The sequence below is a fragment of the Geotrypetes seraphini genome, chromosome 3, assembly GCF_902459505.1.
Source record: "Geotrypetes seraphini chromosome 3, aGeoSer1.1, whole genome shotgun sequence".
In the NCBI taxonomy this organism is placed as follows: domain Eukaryota; kingdom Metazoa; phylum Chordata; class Amphibia; order Gymnophiona; family Dermophiidae; genus Geotrypetes; species Geotrypetes seraphini.
The window spans coordinates 310,480,589-310,496,098 of NC_047086.1; the positions used below are offsets into that span (position 1 = coordinate 310,480,589).

The window sequence follows — 15,510 nt, forward strand, 5'->3', positions numbered from 1 at the left end:
ATAATCTGATGTCATAGGTCATTCTATTTGCTTTGCCAGTTTCTCCGATCTGATCATGATTGCCACTCACACATATTCCTCAGCTTCATACACATACTTATACCTTAGAAATATCACATTTTGATTAGATATGTCTGGTCTTATTTTTTGTTTTTTTACTTTGTTCCAATTTTCCAACTGTCTTAAAAAAAAATCTTTTTCTGTATTATATACCTTTTATACACATCACAATCTTTCTACAATACTTTGGGCTCCTTTTACTAAGCTGCGCTAGCGCATGAGCTGGCGTTAGTTTTAGCTGCGTAGCGTGGAGGTTATCGCGTGCTAATATTCTGCGTGCGCTAAAAACGCTACTGCAGCTTAGTAAAAGGAGTCCTTTGTCGCAATTACATCTTTCCAACGGTAGAATTCCACTCCATTCAAATTTGTTCTTGCTATAATTACATCACTTGCACAAATTTTTTAGTTGCTTACACATATTACAACATTCTTTCTGGTCAGACCTGATCAGATTTTTATGCATGTCTGCTTTTTCCAATCAAATCCACCTTTTTTTTTTGTTTATAATCACACTATACAAGTTCTTTAAATCCTTTTTACCCCTGCTAAAGCACATATCCCTACCTTTATTTGCAAGCCATCACATATGCCTACTTGAATATGTAATCAGAAATTTTAATACTACCATCAGGGCATATGCCGCGTTTTCTTCATCCTTTGTATATTACATTTTTTTCATTACACACACACTGCATAACCTTTTTCTCCCTTTTTTATTTGATGGCATTAACACAATATTTCTTACTGGTTTTTAAATAGAAGTAGAGGAGTGGATCCTAGATTAATAAAATGTAAATTTTAATGAGTCCAAAATAACCAACATGGGCCACGTTTCACTCCAAACTAGGTCTGCATCAAGGGTTTGTATAGATAGTTGAGTGTTAAAAGCTTACACTCTCACATATACATGTATCAGACATATTTAAACGCCTCACTCTCAGTCCTGCAGTCAAATAAAAGGAAACTACCGTATTTTTCAGCTCCATAAGATGCACCTGACCATAAAACGCACCCTAGATTTAGAGGAGGAAAACAAGAAAAAAAACATTCTGAACAAAATTTTCCCTGCCAGGCTCTGTAGCCTGCCTCCCCCTTCTGGTGGTCTAGTGGTAGGCCGGAGCAGGGCACGAAGCAAGCAGGCCTAGTAGCCTAGTGACAGGCAGGCAGGCAGGCCTAGTGACAAGCAGGCAAGCCTAGTGGCAGGCAGGCAGGCCCCATACATCCCCAGTACTTTAAATCATCCCCCATGTACCTTAAATCATCCCCCATCCCCTCACGTGCCCCCAGTACTCTAAATTATCCCCATACCACATGCCCCCCAGTACCATAAATCATCCACCACATACCCCCAGTACTTTTTTTAATTTCTCCCATCTTTACCAGCCAGCGGCGCACAAGCCAGAAGCACTGCATATTTAAAAAAACCAACAAAAAAAACCCAAATACTACTGCTAGAAACATAGAAACATAGAAAGATGACGGCAGAAAAGGGCTATAGCCCATCAAGTCTGCCCACTCTACTGACCCACCCCATTAAGTCTGAGTACTAATGACCTAGTTCCTTAACTCGACCCTCGTATAGAAACATAGAAAGATGACGGCAGAAAAGGGCTATAGCCCATCAACTTTATTCCCACCCACCCGCCCGCCCGCTTGCCGTCGGGACTTGCGAAAACTGACTGCAGCCATTCGGAGATCGGCGTGGGCCCAGGCAGGAGTGCAGAGGATTTGCTCTTGATCGATGCGCTTCTGGCCGGGAAATTCGCTAGACCACCAGGTACGACGGCAAGCAGGCGGGAATAAAGTTGTAGCAGTGGTGGGTTTTTTGTTGTTTTTTTAAAATATGCGGCAGCAGCAGCGAGTTTTAAAATACGCGACTGCGGCAGCAGGGAGGTTTAAAATATGCAGTGGCGGCAACAGCAGGCTTAAATTTGTATCTTCGCTTTATAAGACGCACTTAATTTCCACCCCTTTTGGGGGTAGAAAAAGTGTGTCTTATGGAGCGAAAAATACGGTAGTAAGCCCTTTCTTCAGGCTCATTCTGTCCTTGACCTCTCCTGGGGACAGAATGAGCTTGAAGAAAGTGCTAACTAGTTTCCTTTTATTTGACTGCAGGACTGAGAGTGAGGCTTTTAAATACGTCTGAATGAGAACAAGTGTATGTTAGAGTGTAAGCTTTTAACACTCATTTCATCAATACAAAATCCAGATGCAGCCCTAGTTTGGGGTGAAACGTGGCCCACAAAGGGTATTTTAAACTCAATAAAATGTATATTTTATTCATTTGGGATCCACTCCTCTGCTTCTATTTGTCTACCTTACTGTTTTTTTATATATTTTATTTCAATTTTGCTTTGTCCATGTAATTTACATTTGAATGCTTATTACGTCATTTTCCAAAATGTTATTCTAATCTGAATATGTAAGTAGAAATTCCTTAAAAGACCACCTGTGCATGTGCCGCATTTTCCCCCGCGTTTTCAACTATAGCTCCATATCCAACATATGTTCAAGTATGCAGTTTTTGAGATAGTTTTCCATTGAACAAATCAATTGCATTTTATATGCTAAAAAACTACATCTGTCTCTCGATCATCATACGAGTCTATGTCAGTGATTTTTTTCAATAGTGTCTCACTTTCTTTGTAGCTACTTTCTTTTAATAGAATAAACACACAGCTAACATTACAACAACTTAATCCATGTCTAAACATTGAAAATAAATTAATCTGCCCCTGCTGGGATGCTTATGAAGAAGAGTCATGAGAATGTTGACAATGCTCTCTAAAAAGGAGTCAGAAGGACAACTGCTGTTTGGATTGAGACTGAGGTTGTGATTTTTGTGTCATTGTTTTGCATGAGGTTGTTAAGGAGCAAGCCTAGATGATGATGAAGGTGGCCGATTGCAACACCTCTTGGTGTTATAATAATAGGAAAATCTGGATGAGGTTTAGATGGTTATCATACTATCTGCACATTGGAAAGGCGTTCTTGACCTGAAGTTTCCAGATCAGAAACTTGAAGTCAGGCCAAATGGTGCATTGCAATTGCTACTACAGATGTTTTGAAAGAAACATCAAAGGCATTGAAAGCTGCCCCAGCCATGAACTTACTAGTAGTAAACAAGTTTTAAGGTAATTGTTGAAATTGTTTTAAGTTGTCTGAGGGGAGAAATTCCTCAAATTCCGACAATTGTTTTAGTAAAACTTGAAGTAAATGGACATGCAAAATTGGTAGTCTATAAATCTGTTAAGGAGCATAGATGACTGAAAAAGGCACTTCGTCTCCCCCCCCCCCAAAAAAAAAAAAAAAGAGTCCAATGTTTTGGTTTTTCTGCCTGGAGGAGCAGACACATAAGACTGAGCTTGAGGACAGATTCCACAACTAATGAATGATGTTGGGGTTGAGTTCTGTCAAATCCTGGATACGTTTGAATTCTGTATCTTTATAGGAGCTACCTGCCCTGATAAGTGAGTCTCACAGTTTTTAAATAAAGTCTATTTCCTGACATTGTGTAAAGGTACTTTAATGTATTCATTTGGTGGTACTTCAAAGTGAAGGTGTTTATAAAGTTCAGAACGAGGTTCCTCCTCTACTTCTATCCTGATGGATAGAGCCTATCCCATATGCCTTATAAAGACAGTAAAAAAAATATACTTTCCGGCAGAGATGTGTGTCATTGAGTAGAAGGGCTAGGATCAAAATGTTAACTGTAGGATTCATCTGCTGAGGGATCTGGCAAGTCCTCATCTGAATGGTTGGAGATATCCGAGACAAGACTCCTTTAAGAACTTCCTACTAGATGAGTTAGGATGTGCATCAAGAGGTGGGTCAACTGTGCATAGAGGTGCACTGAGGAGGAGGTTGATGCTTCAAGGCAGAAGATAACTCCTCTACTGATGACTATGCATGCGTCAAGTGGGTCCATGCAGACTGATAAATCCTTGGGCTAGGCTGAGGCAGGCATGGAAGCCTTTAATGCAAGTGAAAACTGCGACTGCAGTAGCCCTGAAAGATCTTGTCTGAGCATAGCCTGGATATCTTCTTGAAGGAACAATGCTGATACCAGAAAAACATCAGTATGGAAGCAAACTGCTGTAATGGCTGGTGTGGCATGGGTGACCTCGATGTCGAGGCTTGCTTATAAGGAGAAGTTATCTGGATGGAAGGAGAATGGTCATCTTGCATCAATGCTTACTGTGCGTCAAGGAAGTCAACACCTAGGAGGATGCAGTTGCATTCCTAGATGGCACATGAAAGTTGAAAATTTTGACATGCTGAAGAGAAAACTGAAGAGACAGCTCTGTGGAAAAAGAACTGATGGTCCCATGAGCCAACATCAGGCAGGAAGGCATCAGCACATGTGCGGTATGGGCACTACCTAAAAATTTAAGAGTGATGGTGCACTTGTTAGTGTCAGTACTGGGTTCCATGGAGGACATCATTCACATGTGAAAATACTATTCCTGCTTGTCCTTGGAGAAAATCTGTGACAGAGTGATTTTCGCATCTATTTGGAGATGCGTTTCTTATAGTTGCCACATGCATTGACCTAAGGTTTAAATTACAAACATGAATTAAAACATATAGAGGTGAAAATGAAATTCTTAACTGCATGTGAACTCTTTGAATAGTCACATGATAAATCCCAGCCTTCAGATACACTGGAATTAACAAGCTGAAGATGAAACAACCTCCGAAAAAGAAAACTCACCAAGAAAGGTATTCAAATGCATTTATTTTTGGGCTGCATAGGATTTTTCTCATTCTAAAGTGAGCAGTAAAGAACATATTTCAGCAACTTCAGTCCTGGAAACTGAAATGAATAAATCCCTTGCTATATCATCTTTATCAAGAACTGAAGAGACAGTTCTGGGAGAAGACTGAATTAACAACTTCCTCAGTCCCGAGTATGTGTGTTAAAACTTTTCTTAACTTCCTTCCACAAGTGTGCCAAGTGAAAGGCTGCTTAGTGCAGTTGGTATCACTTTTTCCTGAATGGAGAACTTGCATTTCCCATGAAAACAGTCCATTTGGTGTTTCTGAAATAAAAACTTAGCAAATTTTCAAAAGTCTCTTAAAAACAATTCTTTATTGGAAGGTAAAAATAAAGATAATAGTTGAATTATTAGAAAGCATGACAAAAGACCTACAAAATATGTAAGTAATGAAGACCATTTCTAATATTTTAAAGACTAGAAATTGCATTGTTTAATGTCATATTTGTATTCAACCAAATTATTCCTTTAATTATTCATATTTGGCTAAATAGAAAAAAATTCATTTGGTACAGCTCTAACTGTAAGTAGCATACTATAATGTATACTGTTATACAAATATTTTACTGTCGTAATTGTTAATTGCCCAAATTTGGGTTATATTTGTTGTACACCACCTTCGGTGAATTTCTACAAAGAGGCAGAAAATAAATCACCAGTCATTCACATAAGCATCAAATTGTATGTGTAAATGATTATTTTACAAGCTTTTACAGTTTTATTCAATAAATTTTTGAACTTTATTAAATATTGCCTGTTTAACTGAGTTTGTTTCTGGTCATCTGCTTTATTGTAATCTGCCTGGAACTCATTATGGCTTTGGCGGAGTATAAAAAGCTTTGCAACTGTAATGTAATTTCTATATAATTAGCCCTTCCATATACTATATATACTCTAATATAAAAAGTGGCCCAAAAATGAGGGTCTCAGTTTATATTCAAGCCTTCCCTCTCCCTGATGGGACATTTATCCCAATAATGTTCCTCTACCTCCACCTCCCCCCCAAACCAACAGTTTTCTTGCCATCAACAGCACCCCCACCAACTCTTCTGAATCAGTAAACCCCCCTCCCACCATAGAATGTGTGGGGGCCCCCCCTCAAACAGGCCATGTCCCTCTCCTGCCTTCCACCCCGAATAGACACAACCTCACCTCCTGACCCCCAGGTCTTACCTTGCTTCCCTGGTGGTCTAGCGGCACATTAGGGCAGGAGTGAAACCCACTTGCTTCTGCTCATGCTCTCTCTGTAGTAAAAATGGCTGCCAAGGCTGTCATTGGAAGTCTCAGCAGCCATTTTTACCATGGAGAGAGCAAGGGTAGGAGTGAGTGCAGATGCAGATCACCCCTGCCCCAACTCATTGCTAGACCATTGGGGAAGCAAGATGAGGCCTGGAGTTGGAAAGGGGGATCACATCTGTTCAGATGCTTGAGGGAGGGGTCTGATAGTTCAGAAGGGGTGGGGGGTGCTGCTGAGGGCAGGAAAAATCTACTGGCTCGGTTGGGGAATCCTGGCAGCGTCAGCAGTGGTGGAGGAGAAGAAAAAGAGAGGGAGGGTAGATGGATGGTAAGGGAGGAATGATGGAATATAAACAATCAGTTTATATTTAAGATACCATTTTCCCCTTAAAAAGTGAGGCAAAAATGGTATATCTGTTTATATTCGGATGGATTTATATTCAAGTACATAGGGTATCTTATTCTAGTAGTTTTAATTGTCAAGAAATCTTACCAACTCCAAATAGTTTTGTGGCATTAAAATCTTCACTTGCTGCAAACAGGCTCATATCTGTGGCAGCAGTTCTGAAGGTATCTTCAATACCTGAAGTCCAAAACACAAAGCATATTAACCACCACAATATATTCTATACAGTATAATCTTTAGCAGCTAAGATGCAACAGTCAGGAAATGTGATTACAAATTATATTAAGAAAGATTTTGAAAAGAAAGCTAAGAATTTCACTATGCATAGCTCACATTATACAGTACATATGCGAAGTTTGACTTCGTTTCATTAAAGGTTTGATTCACCCAAGTTTATACAATTTTAATTAAACAAAAATTTACAGACTAGAATACCAGCTTATTACATTATAGTATACAACTGCTTACTACATTATACTACATGCAGTACCTCTGAACCTTTATTTATTCATATTAATCTTATTTCTATAAGATAATTTCTTGGTTGTTAGTCTTGGTTAATGAAGTTTAATTGTATGGAAAGATGATGGAAGGATGGTGAGAGAAAGTGGGAACACACTAGAAGATAGGAGGAAGGAAGAGAATACAGTTAGTGAAAGACTGGGGAATAATGAAGGGGAATAGGAGTGCCACATAAGACAGAGATAGAAAGCTGTAGGTAGACACAGTAAAAGACAGATGGAAGAATGAATTAAATATGGATAGAGGCAGAAAAATAAATTAAAGAAAGCTGAAAGGAAAAGGAGGAAGAAAAAAATGGTGAGAGTTAAGAGAAGATGGAGAAAAGCACAAACCAGACTTGGAGAAGCACAATTAGAAAAATAAAATAAAGATAGAAAAATCTATTTTATTTACTATTTTGTGATTTGAATATGTCTTTTTGGAATGTCTGTTTGGCTGATCAGAGCTCAGGGTACTTGAAGTTGAAAAACACTGTTCTAATAAATTATTTATTTATTTATTCAATTTTCTATACCGTTCTCCCAGGTGAGCTCAGAACGGTTTTACATGAATTTATTCAGGTACTCAAGCATTTTTCCCTGTCTGTCCCAGTGGGCTCAAAATCTATCTAGTGTACCTGGGACAAGGGGGGGAATTAAGTGACTTGCCCAGGGTCAAAAGTTGTAGCGTGGGTTTGAACCCACAGCCCCAGGGTGCTGAGAATGTAGCTTTAACCACTGCGCCACACTCTAATATGCAATGAAACTTAATTACTAATAAAGCTCATTATCGATGCTTTCACCTCCCTTTCAAGTATACTCAATCAGATAGAACACTGGATGCTATCCTACAGACTAAAACTAAACCCAGACAAAACAAAATTCTTCCTAGCGACTCCCAAAGACAAAATCAAAGACACCACAATTCCCCCTCGAACAAACCTTAAAAATACTGGGAGTCACACTGGACAAACATCTATCCCTGGAGAAACACACTGATATTACAGTTAGGAAAAGCATCTCGGTGCTCTGGCGACACTTCATTCCGCCTGCTAGTACAATCCTCCATTCTCAGCATACTGGACTACTGCAATATTATTTACTTGAGCTCCACGAAGAAAACTATCAGGAGACTCAGAATGATCCAGAACACCGCTGTCCGCCTCATATTCGGCCTGAAAAAATGGGAACACGTCACCCCTTTTTACCACAAACTCCACTGGCTACCATTTGAATCCAAAGTCCTATTAGCTTCTGTTACAAAACAGTATTTGGCTTATCCCCAAGCTACATCATCCCTTACTTCTTCCTGAACCACTGCTACAAGAACTCTCGCAGAATTCAACTTTTCGCCTTCCCCTCCCTAAAACTATGCCACTCCAAAAAATTCCTTGACAAAACCTTTGCCTTCCAGGCTGCCAAGCTAAACCCATGGCTAGCCCAAATGGTCCTCAAGGCCCCCAACTACCTCGGCTTTAGAAAATTACTCAAAACCCACCTCTTCCACGGCCAGGATCCTTAATGTCCCTTCTTAATTAACCAAAACCTCTCCCCCTCCTCAACCGTACTACCTCACTCAGCCTTGACCTACTCTTTCCTACTTCTTCCAACCTCATCTACTTCGTTGTCCGCAACTTTGATCAATTGGTATTGAGCTGCTTGTAACTCTGTTTAATTGATGTGAACCACCTAGAACTCTCTGGGTATGGTGGTATACAAAAATAAAGTTGTTATTATTATTATTAATAATAACAACTCTACCTCTTAGATGGTTAACCTTCAAATCACTAGCTAGTGATACCAGTGTTTCTTTTCATATTTGGTCTTTAGGTAAATTTAGAAACATAGAAACATGATGACAGATAAAGGCCAAATGGCCCATCCAGTCTACCAACCACCAGCATCATTATCTCCTCCTCTCCCTAAGAGATCCCAAGTGCCTGTCCCATGCTTTCTTGAATTCAGACAGTCTCCATCCCCACCACCTCTACTGGGAGACTATTCCACCCATCTACTACTCTTTCTGTAAAAAAAAAAAAAAAGATATACTACTGAGATATTGAGTTAGAAAACTGTGCTCAGAGTCCTGAGGACTAAACAAGAAATAGGACTATTTCCTAGTTAAGGAAAAATGATAGGAAAGGTGCAAAGAGAGCAAACATGGACCTGGATGCGATTAGAGGAGGATTATATCAAGAAGGAACTGTACACCATAGGAATCTAATTCCGGAATGACCAGAGGGCTTCTAGAAATAGGTATGAAAGGAGCCAGGCAGTAAAGGCAAAATCCTATTGAATGTGAAAGAAAAAAAATCTATGCTTGAATAAGAATCATGTACATAATAATAAAAAGTGAACCGAGCCTTACAGGGATAACATTGTTGCCATGTATCAACTAAACCCAAACAGTGGAGAAAGGTCTGAAGCGTCCTTCTATCTTGCCTATGTTATTTGACTGGACCAGAATTATCCAATGGGAGGAACAGTGTAGCATTAAAGTTAGAGGTTAACATGAAGTGCCTCAAACCAGCCTTCAGGGTCAATAATCTGATCTAAAATACGAGCCTGAAAGTGTTTAGATATAAAGATATAAGTACCTGCTATTTTTTTAGCTGAATGAGATGCAAAGACTTGCAGAGGAAAATCTTTAGATGTTAAGACATTCATCACTACTACTATTAATTATTTCTGTAGCGCTACCAGACGCATGCTGCGCTGTACAGAGTCACAAAGCGTAAGAAAATAGTCCCTGCTCAAAAGAGCTTACAATCTAAACAGGCAAGACACACAAACAAGATGTCATGTCTCTTAAAGTGCTTCTCCTGAACTAAACAAATAGAACAGTGGTCTCAAACCCTTTGTGGGGCCACATTTTGGATTTGTAGGTACTTGGAGGGCCACAGAAAAAATAGTTAATGTCTTAAAGAAATGACAATTTTGCATGAGGTAAAACTCTTTATAGTTTATAAAACTTTCCTTTAACAGTTAAAATGAAAGATATATAAACTATAAAGAGTTTTACCTCATGCAAAATTGTAATTTCTTTAATAAGACATTAACTATTTTTTCTGCGGCTCTCCAAGTACTCTATTTTTTCTGCCCAGAACACAGGCCGCATAATAGCACCTGGAGGGCCGCATGCGGCCCGTGAATTTGAGACCACTGAAATAGAAGTACCTAATCTCTATGAAGACACTGCCTCAAATGGGGATTTTCAAGCCCTTGACATTATGAAAAACTACTTTAATAGATTTCTGAGAAAAGTGGTAAGGAAAAGGAAAAAGCATGGCAGTCCAGAACGATATAGCTTCCAAATACATAACATACCACAATGAAGGAGCCTGTAAACTTCCTGCCCACTCCAAACTCTTTCCCCCCAGCCCCCACCCACCAAATACCTTATCAAAATCCCTAAAGAAACAAAATTAATAACCAACAGGGGGATAAGTTCCTGAAGGAAAAGTCCATAGTATGTTATTGAGAAAGACACGGGGGAAGCCACTGCTTGCTCTGTATTGGTAGCACGGAATATTGCTACACCTTGGGTTTGGGCTACTGACCTTGATGGACCATTGGTCTGACCCAGTAAGGCTATTCTTATGTTCTCCCAACCCCAAGCAAAACCACAGCAATTAACCAGAAACACAAAAACACACAAATCATGTGTGTACTCTAGCAGGGCAGTAACTAAAGCTCCCTATCATACTTAAACCACACTTGGCATTGCCCCAAACATAAAAGAGAACCATACTTAGGAAAATGCCTCAATCATGAACCATTAAATATGGAACTGCATCCCAACTCCAGTGTCACTAGGAACAAAACAGTCACTTAATGTTAGCTTTCTGTATAGATGTCAAATCTCCATTTCCTGGTGAATACACACTGCCATAAAGGTAGGGAAACATGTGGTGAAGCAGGCTTGGTTGTCATGTCCCTGTCTTTATTCCAGCCCAGAAATTGAAGTTTACAGGACCAAAGTTTTCGATGACATCCCATAAGTAGTACCCATTGTAGTTAAAACCAAAATGAAATGTCCACCTGTAGCGAATCTGCTTAATCATAATTCTGTTGTAAATTCACCAAGTTCCCTCGGTCACTTGAGTGTAATAGGAGAAATATCTGCAAAAAAAAAAGAGATCTAAGAGTCCCAGATAATTGACTCTTGTTTTCTCGCAGTAGCATAAATGGCCTCTTTCTGAAAGAAGCTATGAAAACACACAATATTCTTGGCAAGGTTGGACCTCACAGGGCCGAGAGCACTAAAAGCTCGCTCAACTTTCACCTGTAAAAAGGGGGAGGGGGAAGAGGGGGTAATATCAGAATATGAGAAACAATCTTCTGTACTATTTCAGTACAGTCACTGTATTCGGGACTGTCAGGCACCCCGCAGATCCGTAAATTCTACCACCTGCTTCTATTTTCCAAATCTTCAACTTGGTCCATAAGATAGTTATTTTTCTGGAGATAGTTGGCAAATTACTTCTCATGCGAGGCAAGCTGTGCTGCATGGTCATCAGTTCATTGTTCCACCTCTTCAATGCAATGCACAAACTCCACCTCATTGTTACGGGATCTGTTATGCCTTCTCAATGCTATGCTTGGGATTTACTTGGTACTTGGGATTTAAAATTAGCTTTATTTAGCTCAAATCAATAGTAACACAGATCAACAATCTTAATTAAGGTCAGATTAAAGAAATATATATAAAAACTTACAAATCTCTGCATCTCAATAAGATATTTTATTTAATGTTTCCATACAGTCAATACTACACATTTACTCTAGTCTACCCCTTGTTTAGTGAATTGACTTGAACTTTGCTAATTGCAGTCAGGCTAATACTGCTCTAAAAAGAGTAATTTAAAACAGTTCACTGTACAGCATTTCTTACTTCTGCCCAGGAAGAGATTGTCGTCGTCCCCTACTTCCTGGCAAAGCATTCTTCTCCATAGCACATCTTTCCAGAACAGGGTTGTAAGCCATTCTCCTCCTTGTTAGGAGGCTTCTAACAAACTATACTATTAGTTAATCAAACAAATAGTTTGCTTAGGATAATAAGAGGATGAAAGATGAATAAAATGTATATCTGAATAGTTTGTCATTTTCTTATGTTACCTATTAGAATGCTTAGGAAAGGACATTTAAAAATACACACTTACTTATGCACATATATATTCACATATTATAACAAAGGATGCATTATTCTTTATTGTTACTAAGTTTTGCTAGATATGTTAGTGCGATGATCGAATAGTATTATGGAAGTGATTATATATAGTTATTCATGCAGTATTACATGAATATGCTGTGCTACTTCAGCACAAATGTATCTAGAAGAGGAGTGTTAGGCACAATTTTAAAAATGATAATTTTATCATTATGAATTGGGGATAATAGTGAGATAGATGCTAACTTTAAAATGGATAAGGGAAGTAGTCTCTCTCTAAGATGGCTAACAGGCTTTTACTTGACATAATTCGGCTGTTTTTCAGACTAGCAGATCTTTGGCCTTTCATCTAATAAATGTTACAACCACATGTTTAAACTAAACCAAATGTAGTTGATTCATGTGAGAAGAACTGGGCTGAAGACAGAATTATCAGTGTGACATGACATGCCTAGATATGGGGTATATGATGTACCAGGTCTGACAGAGGCTCTGGGAAAGGAGAGTGTGGCATGTATATTCATCAATCCAAACTTCAAAAAAAAAGCCTCAAAACCTCAGAGGAGGTTAAATAGATATATTCCTAGAAAAACCTGCTCATAGATTCCAAACTATCACACAGAACAATAGACATTTTACCGTTTTCTTAAATAACCACTTGTCATTAATATTTAGGTGAAAAATCAGTTCTAGGAAAATTTATCAAAATGATCAAGTCTCCACCAGGGTTTATCCCACAACATATATGCACCCTAAAAGTACACCGTAGGAATTACCCAGAAACATCATCTACTGTGTTTCCCTGAAAATAAGACAGTGTCTTCTATTCATTTGGGGCTCAAAAAAGGCACTAGGTCTTATTTTTTTCATGTACATGGGGCCTTCTGTGTGCCACGTTACTGATGATGTCATCAGTATACAGAAGGCCGCGAAGCAGCCTGCGAATGCTGCTGGCCCGACGCTCCTCTGCCAGAAGGTATTTATGGTCGCGGTCGGCGGTGATCAGTTGGGAGGGAAGGATGGAGGGTCAGCGGGGGGGGGGGGGGGGGGGGGAGGGGGGGGGAGAGAAGTGCGGCTGCCTAAGACGAGAGGCCTCTTTTACAAAGCCGCACTAGCGGCTGCCACGCAGCAACAGCCCTGAAGCCCTTTAAATCTCTATGGGCTTCGGGACCGTTAGCGCAGCGCAGCCGCTAGTGCAGCTTTATAAAAGAGGCCATAGGGCTTATTTTAGGGGGTAGGGCTTATATTAAGACCTACCCCAAAAATCATGCTAGGGCTTATTTCGGGGTAGTTCTTATTTTTATGGAAACACGGTATTTTCACCAACAAGTGATTTTTCTTTTATTCAACAACTAAAGTGCTGTGTGAGAGGGAAACGTTAAATATTAACATAACATAGTAACATAGTAGATGACGGCAGATAAAGACCCGAATGGTCCATCCAGTCTGCCCAACCTGATTCAATTTAAATTTTTTTATTTTTATTTTATTTTTTTTATTTTTTTTCTTCTTAGCTATTTCTGGGCGAGAATCCAAAGCTTTACCCAGTACTATGCTTGGGTTTCAACTGCCGAAATCTCTGTTAAGACTTACTCCAGCCCATCTACACCCTCCCAGCCATTGAAGCCCTCCCCTGCCCATCCTCCACCAAATGGCCATACACAGACACAGACCGTACAAGTCTGCCCAGTAACTGGCCTAGTTCAATATTTAATATTATTTTCTGATTCTAAATTTTCTGTGTTCATCCCACGCTTCTTTGAACTCAGTCACAGTTTTACTCTCCACCACCTCTCTCGGGAGCGCATTCCAGGCATCCACCACCCTCTCCGTAAAGTAGAATTTCCTAACATTGCCCCTGAATCTACCACCCCTCAACCTCAAATTATGTCCTCTGGTTTTACCATTTTCCTTTCTCTGGAAAAGATTTTGTTCTACATTAATACCCTTTAAGTATTTGAACATCTGAATCATATCTCCCCTGTCGCTCCTTTCCTCTAGGGTATACATATTCAGGGCTTCCAGTCTCTCCTCATACGTCTTCTGGCGCAAGCCTCCTATCATTTTCGTCGCCCTCCTCTGGACCGCCTCAAGTCTTCTTACGTCTTTCGCCAGATACGGTCTCCAAAACTGAACACAATACTCCAAGTGGGGCCTCACCAATGACCTGTACAGGGGCATCAACACCTTCTTCCTTCTACTGACTACGCCTCTCTTTATACAGCCCAGAATCCTTCTGGCAGCAGCCACTGCCTTGTCACACTGTTTTTTTGCCTTTAGATCTTCGGACACTATCACCCCAAGGTCCCTCTCCCCGTCCGTGCATATCAGCTTCTCTCCTCCCAGCATATACGGTTCCTTCCCATTATTAATCCCCAAATGCATTACTCTGCATTTCTTTGCATTGAATTTTAGTTGCCAGGCATTAGACCATTCCTCTAACTTTTGCAGATCCTTTTTCATTAAATATTGCTCATTACCCTACTTACATGAGATAATACAAAAATCCCACATTAGTTCATAATATCAAAGTGAGGATAAAAATGCTAATATGTGGAAGCACGCAGCTATTTGTTTCTGTTAAGAGGGGTGCTGTGGCTGATTACCCTACTGAGTACCCTGTTTCATGTCCTTCTTCAGGGACAAAGGAGCATAACTCGCTGATGATAATCGTTAGCACTTCCAACTTTTCATGGCATCTGCAGAGAATAATCCATTATAAATTTAATGCCAGCGATGAGCCTTGTGCTTAAGCAGCCATTCGGCCTGATGTCACTTCCTCCCCCGTGTCATTCTTTAAGGAGAGATGAAAGAACCAGAGTATGAATGGGTACAGACACTGACCCTCAAGCTTTGCATTGAAGAATGCTGGTGTAGAAGGACTGAGGATGAGATAGACACTAAAGAATGATATGGGATGGTTTCTCAAAGATCAAAATGTTATAATGCCCTTGTATCACTATATGGTATGGCTACACCTCAAATACTGTGTGCAATTCTGGTTGCAAAATCTACAAAAAAAAGATAACGCATTGTGGAATTAGAAAAGGATAGAGAAGGGTGATGAAAATGATAAAAATAATTGGTCAATTTCCCTATGAGGAAAGGCTAAAGCAGCTAGGGCTCTTCAGTTTGGAGAAGAGAAAACTCAGTAGAGTGGAAAGTGTAGATTGCTTGTTTACTCTTTCCAAAAAATACTAGGACTAGGGGGGTTATGCAATGAGGCTACTAAGTAGTAGATTTAAAACTAACTCGAAAAAATATTTCTTCACACAACGTGTAATTAAACTTTGGAATTTGTTGCCAGAGAATGTGGTGAAATCAGTTAGCTTAATGGGGCTTAAAAAAGGGAAGTCCATA

The 15,510-nt window shown here is 39.7% G+C and overlaps 1 protein-coding gene across 4 annotated transcripts in view; it reads right to left on the reverse strand.

Annotated features, from left to right (window-relative positions):
* The window catches only part of ISM1 (isthmin 1), a 279,345-nt gene that overhangs the window by 68,683 nt on the left and 195,152 nt on the right, over positions 1-15,510 (reverse strand). For 3 of the 4 annotated variants that reach the window (XM_033935437.1, XM_033935435.1, XM_033935434.1), the window contains one exon: positions 6,568-6,657. The exons of the other annotated variant lie outside the window; for it this stretch is intronic. In XM_033935437.1, coding sequence (XP_033791328.1) covers positions 6,568-6,657 — 90 coding nt within the window. The remainder of the gene's footprint in view (positions 1-6,567; positions 6,658-15,510) is intronic. 4 annotated transcript variants of the gene reach the window in all.